At 28.6% G+C, this 26,193-nt stretch overlaps 7 protein-coding genes across 7 annotated transcripts in view; 2 read left to right on the top strand and 5 right to left on the bottom strand.

Moving 5' to 3' along the window:
• The window catches only part of Phum_PHUM428050 (uncharacterized protein), a gene marked incomplete at both ends in the record, with an annotated part of 1,534 nt that extends 708 nt beyond the window's left edge, over positions 1-826 (bottom strand). Inside the window, 2 exons of the mRNA XM_002429283.1 lie at positions 435-533; positions 627-826. Of these exons, the coding sequence (XP_002429328.1) occupies positions 435-533; positions 627-826 (299 nt within the window). The remainder of the gene's footprint in view (positions 1-434; positions 534-626) is intronic.
• Positions 827-4,341: 3,515 nt separating this feature from the next.
• On the bottom strand, positions 4,342-5,345 carry Phum_PHUM428040 (uncharacterized protein; the record flags this gene model as incomplete). The annotated part of the gene is made up of 5 exons (XM_002429282.1): positions 4,342-4,440; positions 4,516-4,635; positions 4,714-4,872; positions 4,959-5,160; positions 5,260-5,345. The coding sequence occupies 5 exons, from the start codon at positions 5,343-5,345 to the stop codon at positions 4,342-4,344; spliced, it is 666 nt and encodes a 221-aa protein (XP_002429327.1).
• Positions 5,346-6,057: 712 nt separating this feature from the next.
• On the bottom strand, positions 6,058-8,301 carry Phum_PHUM428030 (sumo-1-activating enzyme E1a, putative; the record flags this gene model as incomplete). Its single annotated transcript, XM_002429281.1, has 6 exons — positions 6,058-6,223; positions 6,302-6,446; positions 7,315-7,496; positions 7,598-7,854; positions 7,933-8,104; positions 8,210-8,301. The coding sequence occupies 6 exons, from the start codon at positions 8,299-8,301 to the stop codon at positions 6,058-6,060; spliced, it is 1,014 nt and encodes a 337-aa protein (XP_002429326.1).
• Positions 8,302-9,049: 748 nt separating this feature from the next.
• On the top strand, positions 9,050-10,158 carry Phum_PHUM428020 (uncharacterized protein; the record flags this gene model as incomplete). Its single annotated transcript, XM_002429280.1, has 2 exons — positions 9,050-9,586; positions 9,706-10,158. 2 exons carry the CDS (start codon positions 9,050-9,052, stop codon positions 10,156-10,158), a joined length of 990 nt encoding a protein of 329 aa, XP_002429325.1.
• Positions 10,159-11,422: 1,264 nt separating this feature from the next.
• On the top strand, positions 11,423-14,009 carry Phum_PHUM428010 (uncharacterized protein; the record flags this gene model as incomplete). The annotated part of the gene is made up of 4 exons (XM_002429279.1): positions 11,423-11,753; positions 12,226-12,366; positions 12,451-13,017; positions 13,063-14,009. The coding sequence occupies 4 exons, from the start codon at positions 11,423-11,425 to the stop codon at positions 14,007-14,009; spliced, it is 1,986 nt and encodes a 661-aa protein (XP_002429324.1).
• Positions 14,010-15,621: 1,612 nt separating this feature from the next.
• On the bottom strand, positions 15,622-17,417 carry Phum_PHUM428000 (adenylyl cyclase-associated protein, putative; the record flags this gene model as incomplete). Its single annotated transcript, XM_002429278.1, has 7 exons — positions 15,622-15,705; positions 15,796-16,146; positions 16,234-16,415; positions 16,508-16,782; positions 16,852-16,937; positions 17,019-17,214; positions 17,299-17,417. The coding sequence occupies 7 exons, from the start codon at positions 17,415-17,417 to the stop codon at positions 15,622-15,624; spliced, it is 1,293 nt and encodes a 430-aa protein (XP_002429323.1).
• Positions 17,418-17,878: 461 nt separating this feature from the next.
• Phum_PHUM427990 (protein ycf2, putative) lies at positions 17,879-20,164 on the bottom strand (the record flags this gene model as incomplete). Its single annotated transcript, XM_002429277.1, has 5 exons — positions 17,879-17,901; positions 17,996-18,044; positions 18,241-18,725; positions 18,901-19,021; positions 19,310-20,164. 5 exons carry the CDS (start codon positions 20,162-20,164, stop codon positions 17,879-17,881), a joined length of 1,533 nt encoding a protein of 510 aa, XP_002429322.1.
• Positions 20,165-26,193: the final 6,029 nt, after the last annotated feature.

Raw genomic sequence — 26,193 nt, 5'->3', positions numbered from 1 at the left:
TCGCTGAGATTCTTCCATCGCTAAAACCAACAAAAAAACCAAAAGTTAAACACAAGAAAGAGAGAAAGAGAGAAAGAGAGAGAGAGACAGAGACAGACAGAGAGACAGACAGAGAGAGACAGAGAGAAAGAGACAGAGAGAGAGACAGACAGAGAGACAGACAGAGAGAGACAGAGAGAAAGAGACAGAGAGAGGCAGAGAGGGAGACAGACAGAGAGAGGCAGAGAGAGAGACAGACAGAGAGAGACAGACAGAGAGAGACAGAGAGAGACAGACAGAGAGACAGGCAGAGAGAGAGATAGATAGAGAGAGAGAGACAGAGAGAGGTGGACAGAGAGGCAGAGAGAGAGACAGAGAAATTAATAAATTATTTAATGCTCTCAAGACAAGTTACCTTTGCCTTTTATGACGTATTCGTACGTTGTTAACAAAACGTTAATGCTGTAACCATTTCTGTAAGATTGCTAATGTATTCATCGGTTTGAGAGAGAAGAAAAGCCAAACGTTTATCTTTTTTCTGATCGATTAATTTTCTATTAACAAAAAAAAAAAAAAGGAAAAACATTCATTATAACTAAATTAAACTTTTTGAATTGTTTTCTCTCTCTCTCTCTCTCTCAACCTACCTGCAACCTTCTTCGTCTTCGGCCATTAAACGCCTCATACGTTCTTTTTCGATTCTTTCCTGTTCTTTCTTCTGTTCTTTTTCCGCGTTCGCATGATAATTCAATACGGCTTTGTTTAACCTAGCCACTTTTGCCAAATTACTTGATGCTCTTTGATGCTCTTGGTGATGCTCTTTGAAATCTTTCGAATGTTGCAGCATGGCAGCCAAATATTCCTTCTTAAAAAAAAAAAAATAATTAAAAATTTTTTTAAGAAAACGTTCTCAATCAAATAACGGATATCCGTTTAATTTTACTTGATGTTTTTGACGTCGTTTCTGTTCCGCTTCTAATTTTTGATGTTTTTCAAGTTTTTTTTTTTAATGTCCATTATTATTGGTGACCTTTTGACATTTTTCGGGTAGTATCATTTTCCCATGTTTCATAAAACTCTCTAGTTTTAGGAGCAAAAAACTGGTCCAATGCAGTTTTGACAACCTCATTGTCGTTTTAGAACAAATGATACTCACTTTGAGCTAGGTAGGGACCATAAGAGGAGGGTGAGGCAAAACATTCCAGCCTAGCTCCAGTAGTTTTTGTCCAGTGGCTAAAGATGGGGAGAGAGCCTGGCATTATCATGGTGAAAGACAATTCCTTTGCTATTGGCTAGCTCCGATCGTTTTTCTTGAATGGTATCATTTAAATTTGTCAATTGTCGAATGTAAACCTCTGAATTTATGATCTGACTTCGTGGCAGCAGCAGCTCAAAGTTGACTATGCCTTTGTAAGCCCACCAAAATGATAACAATAACTTTTTAGGTGAATGTCAGCCTTAGAAGTTCTAAGGTGCCTGTTTCCTTGCCTAGACCAGAATCTTTTTCTCAAAAAGTCATCATAAACAACCCACTTTTCATCTCCGGTGACCATTCTTTCAAAAAAGGGTCATTCGCATTGCGTTTAAGAAGCATATCGCAAAGACCAAGTCGCCTCGTTAACTAACGTTCCCCAAAATAACGCATCAAGCTTCTTTTGGCACCCAAGACGCCGCAGACGGTTTTTGACGCACGTATGTGACACATCTAGCTTCTTTACAACGTCCCTAGTCAAACTATGCCGATCATAATCAATGAGGGCCTTTATTTGCTCATCATTAACCTCCAATGGACGCCCGGAGCGCTCCTCATTTTTCAAAGGAAAATCTCCAGAACGGAATTTCGCAAACCAGTTGACTATCTAACAGTAAAAACAGTTGACTAACTTTAACAGAAATTATCTGTTGGTAAAATCCGCAGTTACTTACTGGCCAACCCAATAATTTACATAAAACAAATTATTTAACGAAAATATTCATGTATCGGCTACGTTAAAAGCCTCCATATTTTTTTAAGTTCCACGTTAAAGTGAAATACATTTTTCTAATGACACTTTATTTACCATCGATATAATTAAGTTTAAATTGATGTCTATGGTAACTATTAGTTTTACTATTTCCCATTGTGAGTAATTTTTCCCGTACTAATTTCAAATAAAAATCGTAAAATTTGTTTTTAAAGAAATTACAAAATGCACGGGAGAGTCAAAATAAGAACGACAGAAGAACATAAAGAAATCGCTAGGCAAGAAAAACAGAAAAAGGCAATAGAATTTAAAAGATAATGAATCAAATATTAGAAAAACGTTCTTCACAAATACACTACGAAGAAGGTTTAAATCTCACCGGTAATTATAGAAGAGAAATATTTTTGTCTTTGAAAAACGACTAGGATTTGGAAAGTTATCAAAAACTATTGGAAAAAGATTTACAATTGACAGAACAGTGCCAGAGAGTAAATCCAAAATCATATGGTAGTTGGCATCATAGAATATGGATATTGGACAATTTACCCAAACCTGATTGGAACAAAGAATTAAACCTTTGTACAAAATATCTTCAATTAGACGAAAGAAATTTTCACTGTTGGGATTATCGTAGATAGTCGCTGAAAGATCAAATGTTTCTCATTTGTCTGAATATAAATTCACTCTAACATGAATACTGTATTAAATTATGTATGTATATGTACATGTGTAATTATGGGAGGCAGGACCAAAAGTGATACCTCAGGAGTGCCTCCTACATGGTTGAGGGGAGTATCCCAATTGGGTGGAGCGGATCACTGCAACGGGAAGCAGGAAAATAACCCATACGTTGTACATGGATGACCTGAAGATATATGCGAAGAGAGCTAAGAAGAATTGAAGAAAATGTTAAGGATGATACAAACTTTTTCCTCTGACATCAACATGAAATTTGGTTCGAAAAATGTGCAAAAGTTAATATTGTCGTAGGAAAGTTAAAATGGAAGAAAATATAGAAGACTCAAAAGAAGAACTTATTAAAGAATTGGACCCTGGATCAACATACAAATATCTGGGGATTGAAGAAAATTTGGGGGTAGCCAACAAAGAAATTAAACCTCGATTGAAGAAAGAATATTTTAAAAGATTGAGGCTTATATTACAGTCGGAACTGAATGGAAGAAATAAGTTAAACGCCATCGGGACATTAGCAGTTCCAGTAATAGAATATAGTTTTGGCCTCGTCGATTGGACATAAGAAAAAATCACTCACCTGGACCGAAGAACAAGGAAAGTTGACATGCGTTTACATCATGTCAACTTATTAAATTAATTTTTAATAATTTTATTTAGTGATTTAGTTATAAGAAGTTATGTATGTATCAAAAGTTTTGTAATTTAGTCTAATTTATTGTAATATAATTATTTTTTTTTATATTAATTATTTGTTTTTTATTTTGTACTCCTGATTTTAAGCGAAAATCCACTGTTCCATTTTATTTTTTATTAAAAAACCTCCTTGGATATTATGTTTTACGGATACATCGGAAAAAAATTCGTCGATTAAAAATTAAGTTAAAAATGACCGCGAAAATCCAACGTTTACGATTTATTCTAAAGTAGGTCGACCTTGAATCCAAGGCCATTAGTTTTAAATTTCAATTTTGTGAAAATTTTCATGGTCACGATTTTTCAACCAAGGTCGACCTTGTTTACTGTTTACGCTAAGTAGGACGACCTTGTATATTTTACCTGGCACACATTTTATTTTAAGCGGGAATCCATTGTTTGAATTTTATTTTTTTCTATACCTCCTTGGGTATTATGTTTTTCTGATACATTTTAACATATTTTCTCATTAAAAGTATTAAAAATACTTTGTTGCGTTTTGTCGGGGACCCCTCCCCACGATCTTCTTGCATTGGAAAGACTTTATCGCGCGCTTGGAAGATCCAGGAAAAGGGACGTAAAGTTATACAGGAAAAATGTACTTAAAATAAAAGACAATATGAAATATATATTTGAAAAAATATTTATAATAATAATAATATACATTTTTATTAATAATTTTTATTTAGTCATATAAGTTAATAAATTTTTTTTTTTTTTTTTCCATTTCCAAAACAACACATGATAAATCGAATAAAATTCACAACAATTATTATTATTATTATTTTTTTATTTACATAAAAAATTATATTTATTATTTTGATTGATTTAAAAAAAAAATATATACATATATATAAATTATTATTGTCATTTTGTTTTCGATTAAATATATATAGAAATATATTTATTTAATTTATTAATATTATTTGTCATTTTTTATTTATCCCCCCCCTCCCCTTACTTCTCGCATTTTCAGCATTATATTTATATATTATACATAAATAAAATTTTAAACTGTTGATACATATTTGACACTTGAATCCCTGGGTATTATAAACATCATAGCCAATTGCAAACTTGATAAAAGAGTCCCTAAAAAATTTGTTATCTGAAAAATAATTGATGAAAAAATCATAATAAATAAATAAATAAATTGAAATATTAATAATAAATAATTATTAACCATTATGTAACCATCATTGGTTATGTATCCATAGAGAAACCATTGTAACGAAACAATAAATGTTGTAGCAATCAATAAACGAGGAAGACTTTCACTGTTCCAAACTCTTATAACGTAACGCTAAAAGAAAAAAAAGAAAAAAAAAAGGTATTAATTCTTAATTTATTGATATTAAAATGATTTAATTAATATTTTTACCATGTTTGCCAAGGGTGATACAAAAAATAAAACAGTTACTATACTGCACAATAAACCGAAAACTGTGACTAATCTACTCATATTTTTTTCATTCATGCTATAAAAAAATGCAGTTACTATTGTTAGAAAACCAATTCCTAATTGTTTTCTCACATCATTCTGAAAAATTAATAATTATTATTATTATTATTAAAATAATGTTTGGAAGAGTTCATTGGTTCATTATAAAGGAAATATATACAAACTTTTTTTGTGCAATGAATGTAATAACAAAATGTATAACTAAATTGTAATGTTGCTCCGATTGTGTTAACTTTAACAATTGTATAATCGTTAATTATAATACCATAAATCAACCATAAAGTGCATGAAGTGAGAGCAACAGCATATGGAGTCACTATCATATCTCCAACAGTTTTTTTTCTTATAAAATAATAACAAGTAGGACTGAAATTAACACAAAAAAAAAAAAAAAAGAAATTTTAATTGAAAATCCTGTTTCAAGATAAATTAACATTTTTTTTTTTTTCGCGATAATTAACTCACACTGGAGAGAGCATTTGTAAAATGGTCCATATTGATGCTGAAGTACCTAATATATCTCTCCAATATAAAACATCCGTGTTCTTCATATTTATTAAAATAAATAATTTTTTAATTTTTTTTTTTTTTTTTTTTTTTTTTAAAAAAAATACGGGGGGGGAAAATTCCAAAAAAAAAAAAAAAAAAAAAAAAAAAAATTACTTTTAATCTAACTATACATTTTATTTCTTTTTTATTATTATTATTATTATTATTATTTTTTTTTTTTTTAAATTAATTAATTAACCGGTTTTATTTACAAACAAAAATGACGTGTCAATAACGAAAAATTACATTGACCGTGAAAAAATTTAAAAAAAAAAAAAAAAAAAAAATGTAAAAAAAACACTTGTCACGTATGATTATAATATAATTCATTAATCATCTTATATTAAATTTTAATTTTTTTTTTGTATAAACGAGAGGATTATTACGTCATTAAAATTGATTTTTCGATATTGAAAAGAGGGGGAGGGGAGGGGGGGAAATTACCATTAAAGTAAAATTAATAAAATGCAGTTATTATTTACTTACTTAATGATAATATTAACAGTTAATAAAAAAAAAAAAAAAAAAAAAAATTATTTTTACCATAGAGTGAATGACAAAAAAAAAAATTAAATTTTTCTTATGATCATCAATGAAGTTCCTCGATATTTCAAAAAAATTTTTTTTTTTTTTTTTTTTTTTTTATAAATGACACACCCCTAAAAATTTTCCCTTGATTTATTATACGCACACCCCCACATACACACATGAAAATTAATCGCTGCTCGAATGAGTTTCGACGAATCCACAAAAATTATCTGGATTGAAAAAGAAAAAATTATTATGGGGAGCTTCTCTTTGTGAAACTGCTTTAACTATTTCTTGACTGACAACTCCTCCGACTATAGCACAAACTGGACTGATTTCAGCAAAAACGTTACTGTGGAAAAAAAATTTCAATTCACAAACAATACCCATAAATCACAATCATTATTAATAATAATAGTAATAATGGTACCTGAATACTGTTGTCGGTATTTTATCCTGTGGAACTTGAAGACTTGTTAAAACAGTTTTACTAAGAGAGCTCAATGTATCAATATCGGCCATTCGATTTTTCGGATCTGGTTTTCTATTATACTTGGTCCTAAATTCTAACAGCACTGAAAATATAAATGAAAACAATTAATTTAAATATATTGGGTTGGCAAAAAGGTACGAATTACAAGGAAACGAAAAACGATTTATTAATTATGTCAAATTATTTATATCTATTATATTATGTCCATTATTATTAATGACCTTTTGACATTTTTCGGGTAGTATCATCATTCCATGTTTCATAATCAACTCTTTAGTTTTAGGAGCAAAAAACTGCTCTAATGCAGTACGATTGACCTCATTGTCGTTTTGGAATTTTTGTCCGTTCAAAACATTTTTTAGGAATCGGAAAAAATAATAATTATTTGGAGCTAGTTTGGGACTATATGAAGGGTGCAGCAAAACATTCCAGCCTAGCTCCAGTAGTTTTTGTCCAGTGGCTAAAGATGCTATTGACTAGCTCCGGTCGTTTTTCTTGGATGGTATCATTTAAATTTGTCAATTGTCGAATATAAACCTCTGAATTTATGGTCTGACAAAGGAAAATCTCCAGAACGGAATTTCGCAAACCAGTTTCGACACTGCCCTTCTATTAAGACTTCATCCCCCTACACGGCCCACAAATTTTTATTGGCCTGTGAAGCATTACCACCCTTTCAGAAATAAAAAAGTAAAATGTGGAGGAAATGCTCGCTTTGGCTCCCCATGTTTAAATGTCTTTTGCTCGCGTACTATTTATGAGTTCAATGAAATTTTGGTACTGAATGTTACAGAAGGAACCAAGTAATAACATACAAAAAGTTCATGTTTGTACATAAACATAAACGTACTCAAAAAAATGGACAAACTATCTGTTGGTAAAATCCGCAGTTACTTACTGGCCAACCCAACATATATAAAAATTTTTTTTAAAAATTTAATTAAACTCACCTCTCATTAAGAAATATGAATAATCCATTTTTGTCAATTTTTTAGCATTTTCAGGTTTCGACCAATCCACCCCTAATGCTTTCGACAATGAAACAAAATTTGCAGTATCTTTAACTGTTATCTTAACTGGTTCTAATTTTTTTTTCCCATCTCCCTTTCCACTTGGTAATTTTGTCACTTCTCTGTAAGTTAATAAGTATCATTATTATTATTAAAAATATGTTTTGTATTTGTCACAGTGGGATAAAATCATTTAGTTTTTGTGAAAATTGTCACAACTTACTCGACATATTGATGAACTTGAAGATCTGCAAATATGTAGCCAAACATTCCGTAAACATCACCGCAAAAAAATTTAATATTATTTCCTCTACATATTTGATTGATTCTTTTCAATTCTGATAATGTGCATTCAGTCGCTATGACGACATCAAAATTTTTAAAAAAATTTTCATTTTTTTCTTGAATTCGACTCGTGTCAGCTGTTATGTTGACCATAGGATTAAGTGCTTGAGCTCTCATCAATGATGCTTCAGCTCTCTGTTAACAAAATAAAAAATTCAACAATTATAATTATCAGGTGGTATCTTTTTAAGAAAACTTATTAATTATACATACCGATGATCCAACAAGTTCAACTGGCGCCAAAAATTGTGAACAGGTATCTTCTTCAGTGAGTACTCCATCATCTAATAAAACAACCGATTTCACACCTGATAAAATTATATTTTTTGCTATTTCCGCACCGAAACCTTTTACTCCGATAATAAGAATCCGTGAATTTCTAAGCCTTTTTTTTTTTAACAAACATCAACAAATTATTAATAAAATAATAATAATAATAATAATAATAATAATTACAACCATTAACGAAGATTTGATAATTTTTATTTACCTTTTTTGTGATTCGAGACCCCACAAACGTATTTGACGATCGTAAAGTTCAGCTTCATCTTCAGTTAATTCGTTTGCTTGACCGGCAACCATTTTAATACACTTTTTTATATGATTATTATTATTATTATTATTATTTTAATTTAATTGAAACGAATCGGCAACCATTAGAGTAATTGCACAACAACTATTAACCGATGATCGTGTCATTAGAATTGTCGTGTCATTGTTACGACAAAAAAAAAGGGTTGTTACATAAATGTAAAAAAAAAAACCAATTGTAATATTAAATTATAAATCGAACGAGAGAACGCTTTAGAAAATACTGTTTGTTTATTAATTAATAAAATTACGTATTAATAATTCAATTCGGATTTATTTTGTGCAATTTATTTTTTTTATATTATAAAGACGTTCAAACGATTTAATTAATTTAAAAAAAAAAAAAAAATGTCAATGAAAAATTTAAAAAATTCAAAATTTATTTAGGAGAAAAAGAAAGGTTTTTTTTTTACAGGTAAAAGAAAATTTTTTTATCTGATCGTTTAAAATATACAATAAATTTTTTTCTTAAAAAAAAAAAAAAAAAAAGAACAACAAAATTAAATCCGCGACTGATGACGTTACATAAATGAATTGACCAAAAAAGTATTTTTATTGTAAAATTATATTTTTATTGACCAAAACTAAACATTTTATTGTTAAATAAACGGTAATCACACATCACTTGTTTTATTATTATTATTATTATTATCTGAATGATTAACATAATCATGTTTATTTTTTAATAATTTAATCTTATTACAGTTTCACAAGTTTAAGAAAATTGATTATTATTATTATGGCTGGAAGAGGACGATTGCTTATAAGTCCACCTAAAAATGTTGGAATGGAAGAAACGAATAAAACAGATGCATGTCATGAAATTCAAACTATAACGTCTAAAATAAATTCAATAGATCTCACAAATGTAAATGCTAATCATCTTTATAACATTCACATTTTATTTAAAAATTTACAAGAATCAGATTTGAAAAAAGCTATAAGAGAATTTTACACAAAAAGTTTAAATGATTCGGAATTTGGTAAAAAATTTTTATACATATGTACTGAATTTTTCCAACGTAAAATTGATTCAACTGAAAATTGTCCGAGAAGAGAAATATTAACCAACATGCAAGAAGAATTTGAATTGAAAGATGCCATTTGTCAAGCTGATAAACCTAGATTTTACAATGCTGTTACATTTTTAAGCAATTTATATTATCTAGCAAGTTATGAGGATGTACCTATAAATATATTAGGTAGGGCTTTAATATCATATATAGAATTATTACTCGAAGGTAGCGAGGAAGAATTAAAACTTATCGTCATACAGGTAATTGATAAAATGATTATTATTAATATTCGATATAATCACAACATAACCACTAATATTTTTTTTTTTCTTTTCTTCCCCCCTCTCCCCCTCCACAGATTGGTCTCAATTCAGATAAGTTAAGTAAAGATGTTGAAAAATATAAATTATTGCATACTCGATTGAGAAGTGCCTTGATTGAAAAAACATTAAATAAAACGTCAAAATGTTGGTTGTTATTAGCAATCGATTTATTATCGAATGATTCAAATTATTTTTTAAAAAATTTAAAAAATTTCTACGTGGAAAATTTGGGTGAACCTTTTGCTAAAGTTGATAAAACTATAAAAACATTAAAACAAATGAAAATAATAAAAAGTAGCGATATCAAAGGAGATGTGAAAAAAGAATCGAAAGATGATAAACAACAACAACAACCGCAACAACAGCTAATGACAACTTTTAAAGTAACAGGTTTAAATATACAAAAACCTAAATCAGATTCTGGAAAACTCAACAACAAAAATAATAATAATAACAACAACAGTACGAATAAAAAAAATCATTCATTTTCTCATAATAAAAATTATTAATTTGATGATAATTTATCGAAAAATAAAACGAATAAAAATTCACATTACCTTCACGATGATCGTTTCGATAAAAATGTCAATTATGGGGATGTTTCTTCAACAACACCTAAAACATAATAATGATAATGATAATTGAAAGGGTGGAAATGTAAAACCGAAATGAAAAGTGAGAAGTATAATAATGACGTCTTTTCTACCCTATCTACCCACCTCCCTCCCTTCTTATCACTCTTATCAGTGCATTTATTTATTTATCAATCACTTCTTATCAGTGCAACACAAAAAAAAAAAACTTTATATATTAATCAATGCTTTATTACGTCTTTAATTATTTTTTTAATTTTATATTAAAATAATTTTATATATAGTTTGTTTGTTAATCAGAAAAAAAAAAAAAAAATTTTTTTTTCGTTTGTTTGTTTGTTTGTTTGTTTTAATTTTTTTTTTTTTTACTTTGTACCAAGTGTTGATTACTTTTTATTTTATTTTTATTGTTATAAATTAAAAAATAGAGAGAATTTTTTTTTATTTTTATTTTTTACGGTTTAATAAATTATGTGTAAGTAAAAAAAATTTAAATTTTATTAATGATTCGCCTTCATTGTAATTCTATAAGATAATAATAATAATAATAATAATAATACGTCACCTGTCACACTTGTCGAGTTTTTTAATCGTTATAAATTTTTTTTTTTTTAACTAACAAATGAGTATTTGTTGTTTATTTACTTTTTAAAAATTATTATTATTATTATTATTATTATTATTATTATTTATTTTTAATTATTATTATTTGTTTTTTTTTTTTTTTTTTTAAATTTTTTAAAATGGTCGTTTAAATAACAAAAATAAAAAATAAAAAAAAAAAATTATTTTTTTTAAAAACAACAATAATAATAATAATAATAACATTTAACATCCTAATTTTAAAAGTGTAAATAATAATAATAATAATAATTGGAAAAGAAATAGAATAACAATAATAAAGGTATGAAAATATTTTTTAATTAATAAATGTCGATTGTTGTTGTTGTTGTTTTGGTTGTAGTTTAAATTATTTAAAATATTGTTTGTACGTTTCAGATATATTTGATGTAGTTAAAGCGTTTGTAAGTAATAACAACAAAATAAATAAATAACAAACGTAAAAATGTTTGAAATAATGTTATTAAATATTAAATAATAAGAAACGAAAAAGTGGAAAAGAAAAACAACCAAAAAAGTAAAAAAAATTTTTTTTTTTTTTTCTGTATTTAAATAAGAAATGACAAATTGGCCGAGTATACAAGAATTAAGAAAATTCGAATCAAAATTTATTGACAATTCAAAATATGAAGATTTAAAATTAACATCATCTAATACGATACCATCTACTACAACAGATACAACAACAACAGCAACAGCAACAACGACAAACGTGAATGAATCCATAACGGCGAGTAAAACAAAAATTATCGATTCAGACGATTTAAATTTTATCGAAAATAATAATAATAATAATAATAAAAGCGTTGAAAATTTATGTTGTAAAACTGTGAGATGTGTTATGAAAAAAAATATACAAGATAGTATAAAAAAATACGATAGAGGAGACGGTTTAAATGTGAATCAAGAAAATCCTAAAACTAAAACCTATCAACAAAATCCGATTATTGTTGATGATAATATAATAAATAAAATCCGAATGGAAAATCATTTGAAATGGAAAAAGCAAAAAGATTATGAATACTCGTTGAAAAAACAAGCGGAAAAACTCGCTTTGGAAAAAGAAAAACAAATAAATGATCAAAAAGAAAAATTAAAAAAATTAAAAGAAAAAGAAAGGGAAGAAAAATTACGAGAGTGGGAAAAACAAAAGGCAAAGGAAAAAGAAGAGAAGAAAAAGGAAAAAATAGTTTTGAACGTGTTGAAAAACGAAATGAAAGTTGTCACGCCCATCGTTGATAAAGATAAACTAATTGAAGAATGGGTTAAATTAAAAGATAAACAAAGACAGAGTATGTTATTATTATTATTATTATTTACCTTTAACTTTATATTTGACGCCCTTTTTTTTTTTGTTATCAGTGGAAGCAGAAAAAAAAGCGGAAATACTTAAAAGAGAAGAAGAAAGCAGAGCGTTGAGACAAAATTTAGCCGCATTAAGTTATAGACAATGGAAAGAAAGGCTCAAAGGAAGAACAATGACTCTACCTAAAAACGGATATCGTAAATTTTTTTGATTTTCAAATTAATTTTCCTTTGTTTTCCTTTTCCCCCTTACTACTACTACTTTCCTTTTTTTCCTTTTAGAAATATTCGGTCCTAAACCGATACCCGTCGTTAAAGAAGATTGGAATCGTAATTTTATCAACAGCAGTCCACGTCATAATAATAATAATAATAATAATCAAAACGGTTTTAATTTAAGAATATCGAAATCGAATACGTCATCAACAATGTTTGCATTTCGACCTGAATTAAAAGAATTAGAAAATTATAAAAAAGATGGAGAAAACGATACGAAAATAACAACGACGACGACGACCATGATGGCGGCGGCGGCGGCGGGGGCGGAATTGGCGACGATATTGGATAAAAATAAAAATTTAATAAAAAATGTTAAAAGCGTTTTCGATTTAAATTTTATACCGTTGAAAGAATTACAAACGGAATCAACATCAAAAATTAATTTTTATAAAAATGACATAACGGTCGTCCCACCATCCCAACAACAACAACAACCGACAAATTGTTTATTAACGGATATACAACCGAATAATAAAATCCATTATTCAACGTCACACACCAATCATTTATTTACAAATAATAATAATAATAATAATATATTAAATACGGATTATTATACGAATAGAGAAAGTAATAATTATAATTTATTAAAAACCGTTAATAAAAATTTTAAAGAGCCTTACATACGTCATCACACTGTCGCCAACAATTCCGATACGATGCCGTTGAAAAAAAAATTAGATTTATATATAAATGCACCGCCATCTCGTACTACACTCGCCGTTGAAAGGAAAAAAAATTATAAAAACGATAAGAAAACAGCAACAGCAACAACAGGAATAACAAAAACAAAATCATTTGGTCATATCGATAACGATAAAATAATAAATGATAATAAAAATTTCATGCCAATGAAAACGACGAAAAAAAATAATAACATTAACGAACGTAAAAAAGAAGATGGCGGAGGAGGTGGATGTACGATTTTGAAAAATGTCGACAAAAAACCGTTAAAAAAAACGGAAAGCGTTACGAATGCAAGTAAAAATATAAAATCGAAATGTAATTTAAGATCGCGATCGTACGATAAACAAATTAAAAAAAAACAATCCAAAGAATTATTATTAATTAAAAATAAATTAAATCCAAGATCTAAATCGTTTATTAAAATCAATAAAGACGATTTGATAAATCGTTACGTCAGTGATGACGATGACGATGACGACAACGATGACGACAGCGACAACGATGATGATGATGGGGAAAGGAAATTGATAGAATGCGAAATAAAAAAGAAAAAATTTAAAAAAAAACCGTTAAAAAAATCAATTTCGAATTGTAATGGCGGCGATAACGTACGTGGTAAAACCTTCGCGGATCGTAATAACGGAAGTGACGTCAAATTGAAAAAAAAATACAAAAAGAAAAATAATAATAATAATAATATTAATAATTTAATAACGAAATCTCAATCTTTTACCGACAGTCCGTATTGTGTTAAAAATCAAAAAAAATTAAAAAATCACGATAAGAATAAAACGGGAAAAAGGAAAAATTTTAAAGATGGCGAAACTAAAAGTGATACGACAACAAACGCGGGTCAAAAATTAAAAAAATCATGAACAACTAATTATATATGATTTATTATTATTATTATTACTTTTATTTTCGAACGTAATAACCCGGTTATTTTTCCTTTTTCCCTTTTTTTTTTGCCGTCAAGAGAGAGTGCATCACAAAAAAAAAAAAAAAAACAAAAAATGCATCATTTGTGTTGTTAACAACAACATAAATGATATAATTTAACATATGAAAAATGATTGATTATAATTTAGTTAAAATAATAATAATAATAATAATTAAAAAAAAGTGAAATAAAAATATTAAATGCGTGTGGTAGCCATTTTTTTTTTTTTTTTTTTTTTTTTTTAAACAGATAAAAGTGAAATGTGTTGTGTGATTTTTAGAATTATTTTATAATTACAAAGGCGGCTTATATGGTAACGTTATTTATTTAAAATAATAATAAATAATAATGATAATAATAACCAAAAATGACGTTACCGTATAAGAATATATATTAATATATATAATGTATTGTAAAAAAGACTACATGAACATGTCGTAAATAATATTAATATATAAATAAACAAATAAATACCTCGTGTAAATGAATTTCCTCCTTATGTTTTTAAATGATAATCAATCGAATATTAAATGGCGACATATTTAACTCACAAACTTTCATAAAAACAGTAAAAAACACAAAAAAAGAATCAAAACAACACACAAACACTCTCCATAATTCCATTTTGAATAATCCGTTGGATTCAAACAAACAAAAAAATCTCTTAATAGAAGCTTGTGCTTTTAATTCGTCGCGTCGTCACTAGAATGCGCTGCTTAATCAAAACACATCCAGTAAATACATATAATATAAATTCAACATGTCCGCAATAATAATTTAAAAAAAATATCAAATTTTTAAAAATTATTTTATTTCGTGAACCTTATACATTTTTTTCGTTCAGGAGACATATAAATACTGAGTAGGAGGGAAACAAAAATAAAAAATAAAATCACGATTTTCATTTACGTTTCAAAAGCATTTATAACGCATCGTATATAATAATACTAATAAGTAATTATAAAATGATAATAATAATAATAATAAAAAGGTTAAAATACTTTCGTTATAGCCTTTTTTTTTATGTCGTCAAGGAAAAAATTTCCTTTTACATAAATATTTATATATATATAAAAGTATATAAATGGCATACTATTTAAAAAAAAAAAAAAAAAAAAAAAAAAACATCACAAACCGTGAAAGCGCGCCCATTTTTTTCCAATTAAAAAAAAAAAAAAAAGAAAATTTTCTCTCGTCGAAAGAAAAATCACAAATAATACTATTATTATTATTATTATTTTTTGCTATTCGCTTTCGATTAGCAAACGTTATAGAAAAAAAAAAAAAAAAAAAAAAAAAATTCGATTGATCGATGCTGTTTGTATCTCGTGAAATCGTTTAAAAAAACTTTTTTAAAAAAAAAAAAAAGGGCCAACATTTTTATCATAATCACGGCAAAAAAAAAAAAAAAAAAAAACAGTAATAATAATAATAATAATAATGAAATTTAAAATAAAAAAAAAAAAATTTATGTAAAGTTGATTGATTGATTGATTGAACTTTTTTAAAAAGGTTCGCCGGAAATTTGTTTGTTTCGTTAAAAAAAATTAACCCTTGCTTTCGACGGCTGTCGTAGTCAAACCTTGTTTGCTCACCGTTGTCTTGAATTGTTCCGGAACCGGAAACTCTTTCTGAAATTTTAAAAATCACAAATTAAATTACAACAGGGAGCGAATGAGTGAGTATGAGAGAGAGAGAGAGAGAGAGTGTGAACGCCTTACGAAATCTCCCGTTCCCGTTGGTACGAGCACGTTCATTTCCGACGATTTTGACGATACGATTTCAACGTTGAGAGAGTCTTGACTTAAATAAATTTGACAACCGTCCGTTTTGTCGATGGATATCGTCGGCACGGCACCCAATACTTGCATTTGAACGGATTGACAATTGACGAATTCGATGCTGGATACGACGCTGTCGAAAACGACAGCAGTCTTCTTACACGAATCCAAAAATATCGAATTGATTTTACCCTTGACGACGAGAGTCGAATCCGTGCATTTGAATGCGTACACGACGTTGTTCATTTCCGCATTGTCCACGACGAGTTGATGATTACCCTTTTGATATTCCTATTTTCAAGGGGGGAGAGAGAGGGGGGGTTAATCAATTATAAAAAAGGAAAAAGAAAAGAAAGAAAAGAAAAGAAATTCTCTTACGATAAACCATTTTTTTCCTTCTCTACCGAATCTGGCGGGTTTTTCCGGTGGACTCGTCGCTTTGAACGGTCTCGGAGTTTGATTCTGTATAGAGACGGGAGGTGGAGGTTTAAACGGAGCCGGTCCTGCTCTCATGGCGGGATTTTTATGCGTTTGCATTTCCGGCGTGACTCGTTTCAAATCTGTCAAAATTGAATTTTTTTTTTTTTTTTTTTTTTTGTTTTTAGCAACAGCAGTCTTTCGTTCTCTTAAACGATAAACTCACGCAACTCACTTCTCGTTATGTTTTCCCCTTGATTTATTTCTGCAAAAAGTGCGCTTCTATCTTGTCCCGCGTTCATCGTCGGTGCTCCGTCTCCCAGAAGGTCGAGCATAGGTGGCGGAAGTGGAACGCTACCACCGGGTGGCGGCGGCGGTGCATTACCGCTTACTTTCGGAGGATTCGTGCCGCCCCAAACCAAACCGGTCGTGTGATATTGTTTGACGAACGCTTGCAATTCCGAAAGTGTTTGAACCCACGCTTTCGTCCAGTCCACGTGAATTTTATCCCTGAAACAAAAATTTATTAAAACCATCTTGTCTTCTTGTTTAAATCGATCGATAACTCGTTCGACTTACTTTTCTTTCCATTCTTTAAGAACTCGATTGGTGAAAAATTGTCCGGCATCGTTCATTTCTTTGACGAAAGGACCCGGAGCTGGACTCTGTAACAAACGATCACATTTCTCTTACCGGAAGGGAAGCTAATAAATAAATCGTAAAAAACATTTTTTGATTATACTCACGACAACGACCCATCCCAAAGCAGGAATACTTTCGGATATGGCTGATAAATGATTGAAAAATTCACTCGTCCTATGTTTTTCTCTAAAACTTTGAATTGCTTCAATTTTCTGAGACGTGGGCTGTAACAATTTCGTCTCTTCCGGTTGTGACGGTTTACTAGATTGAGCAGCTAAGGATAAATATTGCAATTGAGCTCTGAAAAATTAATGAAAAAATGAAAACACTTCCGGTTTAATTAAAAACAAACGTGTTTTTGCATATTATAATTCTTAAACTGACTGAAAAGCTTCGTGAACAATTTTGGCATGTTCGGCAACAACTCCACCGATGTGACTGGATGCTTGAAGATAGTTTGCAAAGGGTCCTTGCAAAACTTGTTGAAATCCCTGAACGCTCATGTTAGGCTTCGATTGATCTGAAAAATAAATAAATAAATCAAACAAACGAACAAACAAACAAACGAACGAAACGAAACGAAACCGAACGAATCTATTACAACATTTAAATTGAAATTACTACGACAACCAGCTAAAATAAAATAAAATAATAATAATAATAATCACTAACTTCAACCTCTTCATCCGACAGTAATATTAATAATAATAATAAAATAAATAAATTCACTACGACAAATAATAATAATAATAATATCAACAATAAATTTAAATTTATTTTTTGCAAGAGAGGAAAGAACGTTCTCGATAAATTTTCTCTTCTTCTTCTTCTTCTTCCCTTTTCCTTTTAGAAAATTCCTTTTCCAAAATTCGATTACGACAAATTTTATTGATAATAATACGCTCCTTCCCCAACCTTCTTCTTATAAACAGAACAAAACAAAACAAAACATGAATGCATGAGTTCAACGTATTCGACAAGAAATAACTTTAAAAAAAAAAAGAAAAGCGGTATCATGCCAACGGTGGCTCATGGTGGTAACCGTGTGTGTGTGTGTGCACGTGCGTTTGTTCATACGTACGGTAAGTAGGTGGATGTTGTTTGTTTGTTTGTTCGTACAACAGAGCATGCTCAACAAACAACAACAACACCTCTCTCTCTCATGCAACACAACATCAATCACTTACTATTTGTCATATTCGTATGCGTTTCGTTTTTTATTTCCGTTATTTTTTTCCCAATTTCTTCTTCTTCTTCTTCTTCTCCTTCCTCGTCTTTCAATTCATTCAAAATTTCTTTGTCTTCTTCTTCGACGAGTCGGCTGACCACCGTGTTTTGCGAATTCGTCGAAGTTTCGCTTTTGTCGCTCGCACTTTGAACTTTATCGGGTTCTTGCGTCGCGTCTTCTTCGTCTTCTTCGACGGATGCCAAATCTTTTTCCGTTAACTCTTCAAAATCCGCACTCGAATCGGGTGATATTATTATGAAACCTTCTTTTTCTTCGGAATTATCTTTAGCGAGTTCTTCTACTTCCTCCTCCTCCTCCTCCTCTTCCTCTTCCCCTTCTTGTTCCGGAGATCCGGGATCCGTTCCCTGAGAATTTATCAATAACTGTTGTATGTTTTCTTTTTCCGTCGGAGTTAAATGTTCGTCGAGAAAATCTTCAAGGCTTTTCGTGAGTGTGAAACTTTTTCCCAATGCGTCCGCGCCTTTTTCCAACAAAGGCACCGCTTTTTCCAATCGAACCGTTATGTCCTCTAACCTTTTGAGTAAATTTTCAAATTCTTTCACGTGCGATGCTCCTGGCTCTCCTTCCGATACTATTTTTATTTATTTATTTATTATCGTTACGTGTGTGCAAGCATTAAAAAAACAAAAACAAAAATCCTTTTTTGAAAAAAAAATCCCCGAAAAATGATTTTTAGACGTAAAGACTATAAAAACAGGTAGAGGGGGGGGGAGGAAAAAAAAAACCAAAAAACTCACGTATTTCTATCGAGGGTCCAAATGGATCGAATCGTACTCTATGCTCGCTCGCAGCTTGGGCGACGGATAATAGTTCGGAAAAGAATCTATGTCGTCGAAGAGCTAATTCGTCCCGGGCGACCTGAAACGATATCAAAGGTAGGAAAAGAAATTTCAATAAAGTCATTTTTTTCTTCGGGGGGGGGGGAGACGGGGGAGGGGAGAGTGGGAGGGAAGAGGGCGGCTACGTCAGCGCTAACCGGAAAACTTTTGTAAACGATACATATAATATAATATTAAACCTGTCGGTAATTTTTATTCTCGCGATTTCGCCTCGAAAAAAAAAACCGGAAGTAAGAAATTTTGTTTCCGGTTTCGGTTTGTTTTTATTTTTTTATTTTTATATAATCCAAAGATTGTTTTGACTAACCGGTGTGGCGGGAGGTTCTTGAGATCCTCCCGTTTCTTCCTCTTCGGACAACCATTTCGGGAGTACGGCCGGCATGCTGACTCTTTTTTGAGCATTTATCAATGGTTTCTTTCCCGGAATGTTTAAACTCATTGCCGAGGGCATGTTTTCTATTTTAACACCCAAATTATTTAACGGTAATTCCAAATGACTTTTTTCACCCGCCACGAAAACTTCATCGCTCAAAGGTGATACCGTTCGAGTCGTTTCTACTTCTTCCGGCGATGGTTTCCTACAACTTTCCTCCGACACGGATCTTCGTATTATTTTCCCATCAATGTTTTTCACGGATAGCGAAAGACTTTCCGGTTCGTTTTCGTCGTCCTCGTCATCATCCTCATCATCGTCTTTATTATCACCTACGACGACGACGACATTCTCATTTTTTCCTTTCTCACCTTCGCCTTCCTTACTACTCTCTTTTCCTTTTTTGTCTTTTTCCCTTTCTTCCAAACCCGAATATTCTTCGAATCTTACATCTTCCAAATCTTCGGGAAAATTCGTCGGTATTATTTTCACTTCCGTCGATATGCTCAATCTCGGTTTGGCCTTTTTCGGACCCGACATTTTACGATTCGACGACTGAGACGATTCCACGATTTTTGTCACTTGGTCCGAATTTTCATCATTTTCCGGTTTTTTAACTTCCGTTTGAGCAATAACATTTTCGCTTGTCGCGGACGCAAGTTTTCCACCCATTTCAAACGTTATCGTCGTTTCCTTTTCTTCCTTTTCATTTTTTTCCACGTAATTTTCCTTTATGCTGTCTTTTCTTTCGCCTTTTTTACTAGGACAACCGCAACAATTTTTAAACATTTTCCTTTATTTTTTCCGACTCCATTTCATTTACTTTCGAATAAAATCCACGCACATGCACGAATACGTATCGCTTTTAAAACAAAACAAAAAAAAAAAAAAACAACAATGATAATAATAATAATAATAATAAATTCTTTTTATTTAATAAACTGAAAGCAAAATAAAAAAAAAAAAAAGAAATTCGATTCAGTCTCCGATTTTATTTTTCATTTAACTAAAAGTCAAACACGACAGTTTCTCAGATTTATTTATTGTTCTCCTTGTTTTTCTCTCTCCCCCCCTCCCCTCTCTCTTTCTCACTATTATTGTCAAAAAGTCAAATGAATAATGACATGTATTACGATCGATTTTCTTGTCAAATAATAATTAAAACTAAAAATAATAATAATGATAATGATGTGAAAACACAAGGTAAAATTAATTTTCCAACGCAACACAAAATATATAGAAAAATTATTATTATTATTATTATTATTATTATTATTAAGTTATTTTTGACGTGCGTGTACAATAAAAAAAATCAAAGCAGGAAAATGATAAAAAAAAAAAAAAAAAAAAACATAAACGCGACGACAAAAAAATTAATAAAATAAATTACGTAAAATAAATAAATAATAATAAAAAGGACGAACGGATTTAAAATCGATTGAACGTTTCGGGTAAAATAAAAATAAAAAAAAATTTTTTTAATTCATCGCCATTTTTTTTTGTTTTTTTTTTTTTCTTAAATCGATTTCAAATAATTAAAAATTTAAACTAAAAAAAAAAAAAAAAAAAACAGGGAATATTATCAAAATTTAAAACCAACCGTTCGCCCGAACGGACACCAACATCACCACCACCGCGAAAAACACGAACGGCTAACGCCCACCGTTTGAAAACGTTAAATTCTCTCTCTCTCTCTCTCACTCTATCTCTTTTTTTTTTTTTAATTTTCCATTTTCTCTCTCTCTCATTCATTCATTCATTCACTTTATTATTTTTATTATTATTTATTCTTTTTTTTTTAAATTATAAATTTTTTTTGGAGAATTTCATTTCACGAATATCCGCGGCGAACTCACCGAACGAACGAACGACAGATCACACGCACTTACTCACTCACTCACGCACTTTTATTATTATTATTATTATTATTCAACAACCCGATAAAAATAAAAATTAAAAAAAAAAAGAAAAATGAAAAAAAATATGTCCATATACGCGAATGGAAGTTATCGGAATGAAAATATTCGGATATTTTCGGTTTTCACCGCCTTCTACAGTTACAACAATAATAACAACAACAACAATAAAAAGCAAAATTTCCCAACTTGCTCTCTCTCTCTCTCTCTCTCTCTCATCCCAGTTTTCCAACATCATCTTCTTTTTTTTTTTTCCAGGCGCGTTTTTCAGAACAGAGAGAGATTTTCCAATTTTCATGTTGATCGTCTGTCTCCCCTTCAAAAAAAAAAAAAATTTTCTTTTTTTCTTTTTCCGGTTTCCCTCTAATAAATAATTTTTAAACGTTTTAATTCCGACGATCGTCCGACATCGACTCAAACGAACAAACAAACGTTTTTCTCTTATTATTAACAAACGACAAACGACAACGTTTTCACGTTATTTTCTAATAAATTTTTTTTTTTTTAAAGAATCTTACGTCACGCACACGCACACGCACAATCAACCCGAATCCTTTTTTATTGTATTTTCAAATAAATAAAAAAAACCGGAGAAAAAATAAAACAAAAAAAACGATAATGATAATAATAATAATAAAGTACGTATATATAAACGGGTTGAAAAGATTTTAGTACAGAGGTCACCATCATCCAAAACGAACATTGATCGTAACGATAATAATAATAATAATAATATCAAGACCTGGGTAAAAAAAAATTTAATTCTTTTATTATTATTATTATTTAATAATAATAATAATAATAATATTGCAAAAATCGATTTTCTTTCTTTCTTTTTTTGTTTAATAATAATAATAATAAATATAATAGTTTTTAAATATGCTGACTCAAGACCACAAAAGTGGTAAATGACCTTTGAGAGTATTATAAAAGAATACACTCGAGAATAAATTTTCTTTTTTTATTTAATATTAAGGGGAATCCCATAGAATTCATCGACGCCATGATTATTTCATCGGTTAGTTAAATAATAATAATAATAATAATTTTTATTTAACGTTCGCCACCCGTTCGTTCGTTTAACCCATAGAAATAATTTTAAATAATACAAATAATAAAAATAAAAATGGCGGGTTATTTTTTTTTTGTAATGTGCAATGTCGGCACACGCGTGCTTGCGCACTCACTCACGCACTCACGCACGCACGCACGCACACACGCGCGTTTAGTAAGAGTTTTAAATCAATCGATTTCAATTGCATTTTTTTTTCTTTTTTTTTTTTTCAAATAAAAATAAATCCGTTACGTTATTACTATTATTACTTTTTTTTTTTTTTTGGCTCAACGTATAATCGAATCTCGCACGTTCGATACCTCGAAGATTTAAGTAAAAGAAAATGGCTGCCGCGAGGAAAACGATACTTTGTAGGGTCACTGCCTCATTGGCTTAATAGGACATTAAAAAAAAAAGAAACTAAGGTTCTAATTACGATGTCCATTACATTGTTTGATCTTCTAATGACATTCAACAAACAACAACGAATATAAAATTTCATGTAATTTTTTTTTTTTTTTCTCCTACCATTCTTTCATTAACAAACAAGGACTGTAATTACATCAAATGTAATACATGTGAAAAAAAAAAAAAAAAAAAAAACAAAATGGATGCTCCTGACGATAAAAAAAAATAAACCTTTATCAATAGAGAAATAAATAAATAAAAATGGCGACAGATTTCAAAAATTAAAATGCAATTTGAAAATGAATTATATAATTTACAAAATAATCCGTTAAGTAATTATTATTATTATTATTATTATTTAAACCCCGAAACAAAACAAAAAAAAAAAAAAAACGTTAAATTTTCAATTTCAAAATGGCGACATATTTAAATTTCGCGCCTTAACCTTAATTTTCAAAAAAAAAAAAATAAATAAAAAAAAAAAAATTTTCTAGGAACCCGAAATTAAAAATGGCGCGCACGTTGAATAATAATAATGATTATCGTTCGTTATATACATATATATTATTTATTAATTATTTTGTTAAAAATTTTGTTTAAAACGACAATTTAATAGAATTTCAAAAGATAAATTATAAAATAATAATGATGATAATAATAATATTTCTCTTACTTTTTCAAAAGCCTCACAAAACATTTTTAAAAAAAATTTTTTCTTTTCTTTTTTTATTTAAATTAAAAACTCTTCCTTCCTTATATCACCTTCACACTGAATCAACAAAAAAAAATTAAAATAATATTTTAGAAAGAGATAGACAGAGAAAGAGAGAGAGAGAGAGAGAAAAGGCAATGAATTTTTCCATTTTGCATTTCAAGCAAATTTTTCCATATTTTCATTTTTTTTTGCTCATTCGATGAATTTTATCACATGTTACAAAAAAAAACATTCGAACATCATCATCATCATCATCATCATCACCACCACCACCACCACTATGAGTTATTGGAAAAAAAAAAAAAAAATAGTGAAATCGAACAAAATAATTGACTCATCAATATGATGCCATCATGACGATGACTATTATTAAAACAGGTACACTTTCTAATAAACCGAGTAATCAAATCAATGCCAACAACAACAACAACAACAACTGTTAACACAAATAAAACTCGATTTGTGATAAATTATCATCATGATCATCATTCGAACCCCCCAAAGCATACTTCAAATTGAAAAATAAATAATTAAATAATTAATTAAACAATTTTTTTAAATAAAATAATTGTTTTGTATACTTTCAAATAAAAGAATTGATAATTTTCATTATTTTATTATTATTATTATTATTATTATTATTATTATTATTATTATTATTATTATTATTATTATTATTATTAGTTATCCATGTTTATTTCACGGTCGTTCATAAATGATTCATATTTAAAGGTCAACCAACTTGATTAAAAAAAAAAAGTTACAAATGAGTTTTGTATGCTATGATCATGTTTGAAATTAATATGTTTTTTAATAAATTTATTTATTTATTTATTACCCTCAAGTAAAAAAATTTCTCATCACTTATATGAAAATAATGATAATAATAATAATAATGATAATATTAAAAAATAAATTGAAAAAAATTATGTTCGAATGTGAAATTCGAGAAGAATAATCAATCATCACATGAATGATTTTTTATTTTTTTTTTTTGAAAAATAATAAGAATTTGGAGTGTATGTGTTTTAAACACAACAGAGATTTGATTGATATTAATCAATTAACCAAAAGGTCAAAATACCAAAAAAAAAAAAAAAACACAAAATTTTATCAAACCGCAAAACAGATTAACAAAAAAAAAAAAAAAAAAGCATAAAAATTTAATCTTGTTAAACTTTCATATGAATGCAAATAAAAATTCATCTCGACTTTATCTTTATTAACATTCATACATACACAAAAAAACAAACAATAAAGTAAATTAAATTCGTAGGAAGACAATTTTTTACCAAATTGACATTTGATGGCATATTAAAATACAATCAATCGAATTAAGCGAATTCAGGCTCACGATATGTAAATAAACTAAACATACACATTCAGACAAACACACACACAATCAGACAGACACACACACACACACACACACAAACACAATCAGACAGACACACACACACACATTCAAACAAATTTACACACACACACATCAAACAAACACACACACACACACACACACAATCAGACAGACACACACAGACACACATCAGACCCTCACAGTTGCACACATTTTCGAATAACCTAAAAATAAACAATTTCTATCATTTGTTAAAATAACATTAATTAATAAATAACAATAATAATAATAATAGTAATGTTTTGACAAAATGAAAATTATTAATTATTATTATTATAATTATCATTCCGATGAAATCATTATGCAATATCCTAATTTCAATATCGAAACATTAAATTATCATAATTTTTTATGAAAAATGATTTAAATAACAATCAACCGATTTGAAATTATTATTATTATTATTATTATTATTATTATTTTTAAAAATACTACATATAAATATGATGGAATAAAATAATTTTTCAATCTGAAATTTAAAATATCATTTTGTCCAAATAAGGTAATAATTATATATATATATCAATAGCATTTAACAAATCATTTGTGTTAACACAAATGATTGAAATTACAAGCAAAATGTATTTATTTATTTATATAATAAACGATTAAACATTAAAAATAAAAATTTTTTGTAACGTAATTGCGAAATATTTTATTAAAAAAACAAAAAAATTTTTGAATTCGGATCCAAAAATATAAAAATAGATAACGGATGACATCATAAAACGTTTTACCATTTGAATGACTGACTCACACGAAAAAATTTTTTCATTTTCCCCTTTTTTTTTTTTAAAGACATTTAAAATGTTTTATGAAAATAATATGAAAATTAATATAGAAAAAATTTATTTGGTAATAAAATCGTAATACGATAAATACAACGATCAAAAAAAAAAAAAAATAACCAAAAAATATAACCGGTAATTAAATTTTTTTTCTTACCTTTTTTTTTTTTTTAAAAAAATTAATAAGAGAATTAATTTAAATAATTATAATGTTGTTGTTATTATTGTTCTTCGTTAACTATTTAAAATTTAATATACAAAACAACGAGAAAAAGAAAATAAAAAAAAAAAAAACGAAAAAACACACACTAAAAATTTTTTTTTTTTTTTTTTTTGTAAAAAAGAAAATGACAAAATTTTTCACATCAAAATAAACCTTGTGTATACATATATATCTATGTATGTATGTGTATGTATATATGAATGTATATATAAAAAATCGTAATGCAACAAAATGACAAAGGGGCGTTCCGGTAGCAAAAAAAAAAAAAGGAGTACGTTCAGAAATTCAAAAAAAAAA

Source organism: Pediculus humanus, genomic scaffold, assembly GCF_000006295.1.
Source record: "Pediculus humanus corporis 1103172108195 genomic scaffold, whole genome shotgun sequence".
Lineage (NCBI taxonomy): Eukaryota > Metazoa > Arthropoda > Insecta > Psocodea > Pediculidae > Pediculus > Pediculus humanus.
The sequence above is the reverse complement of the archived record's forward strand: the minus strand, read 5'-3'. Positions and strand labels throughout refer to the sequence as shown.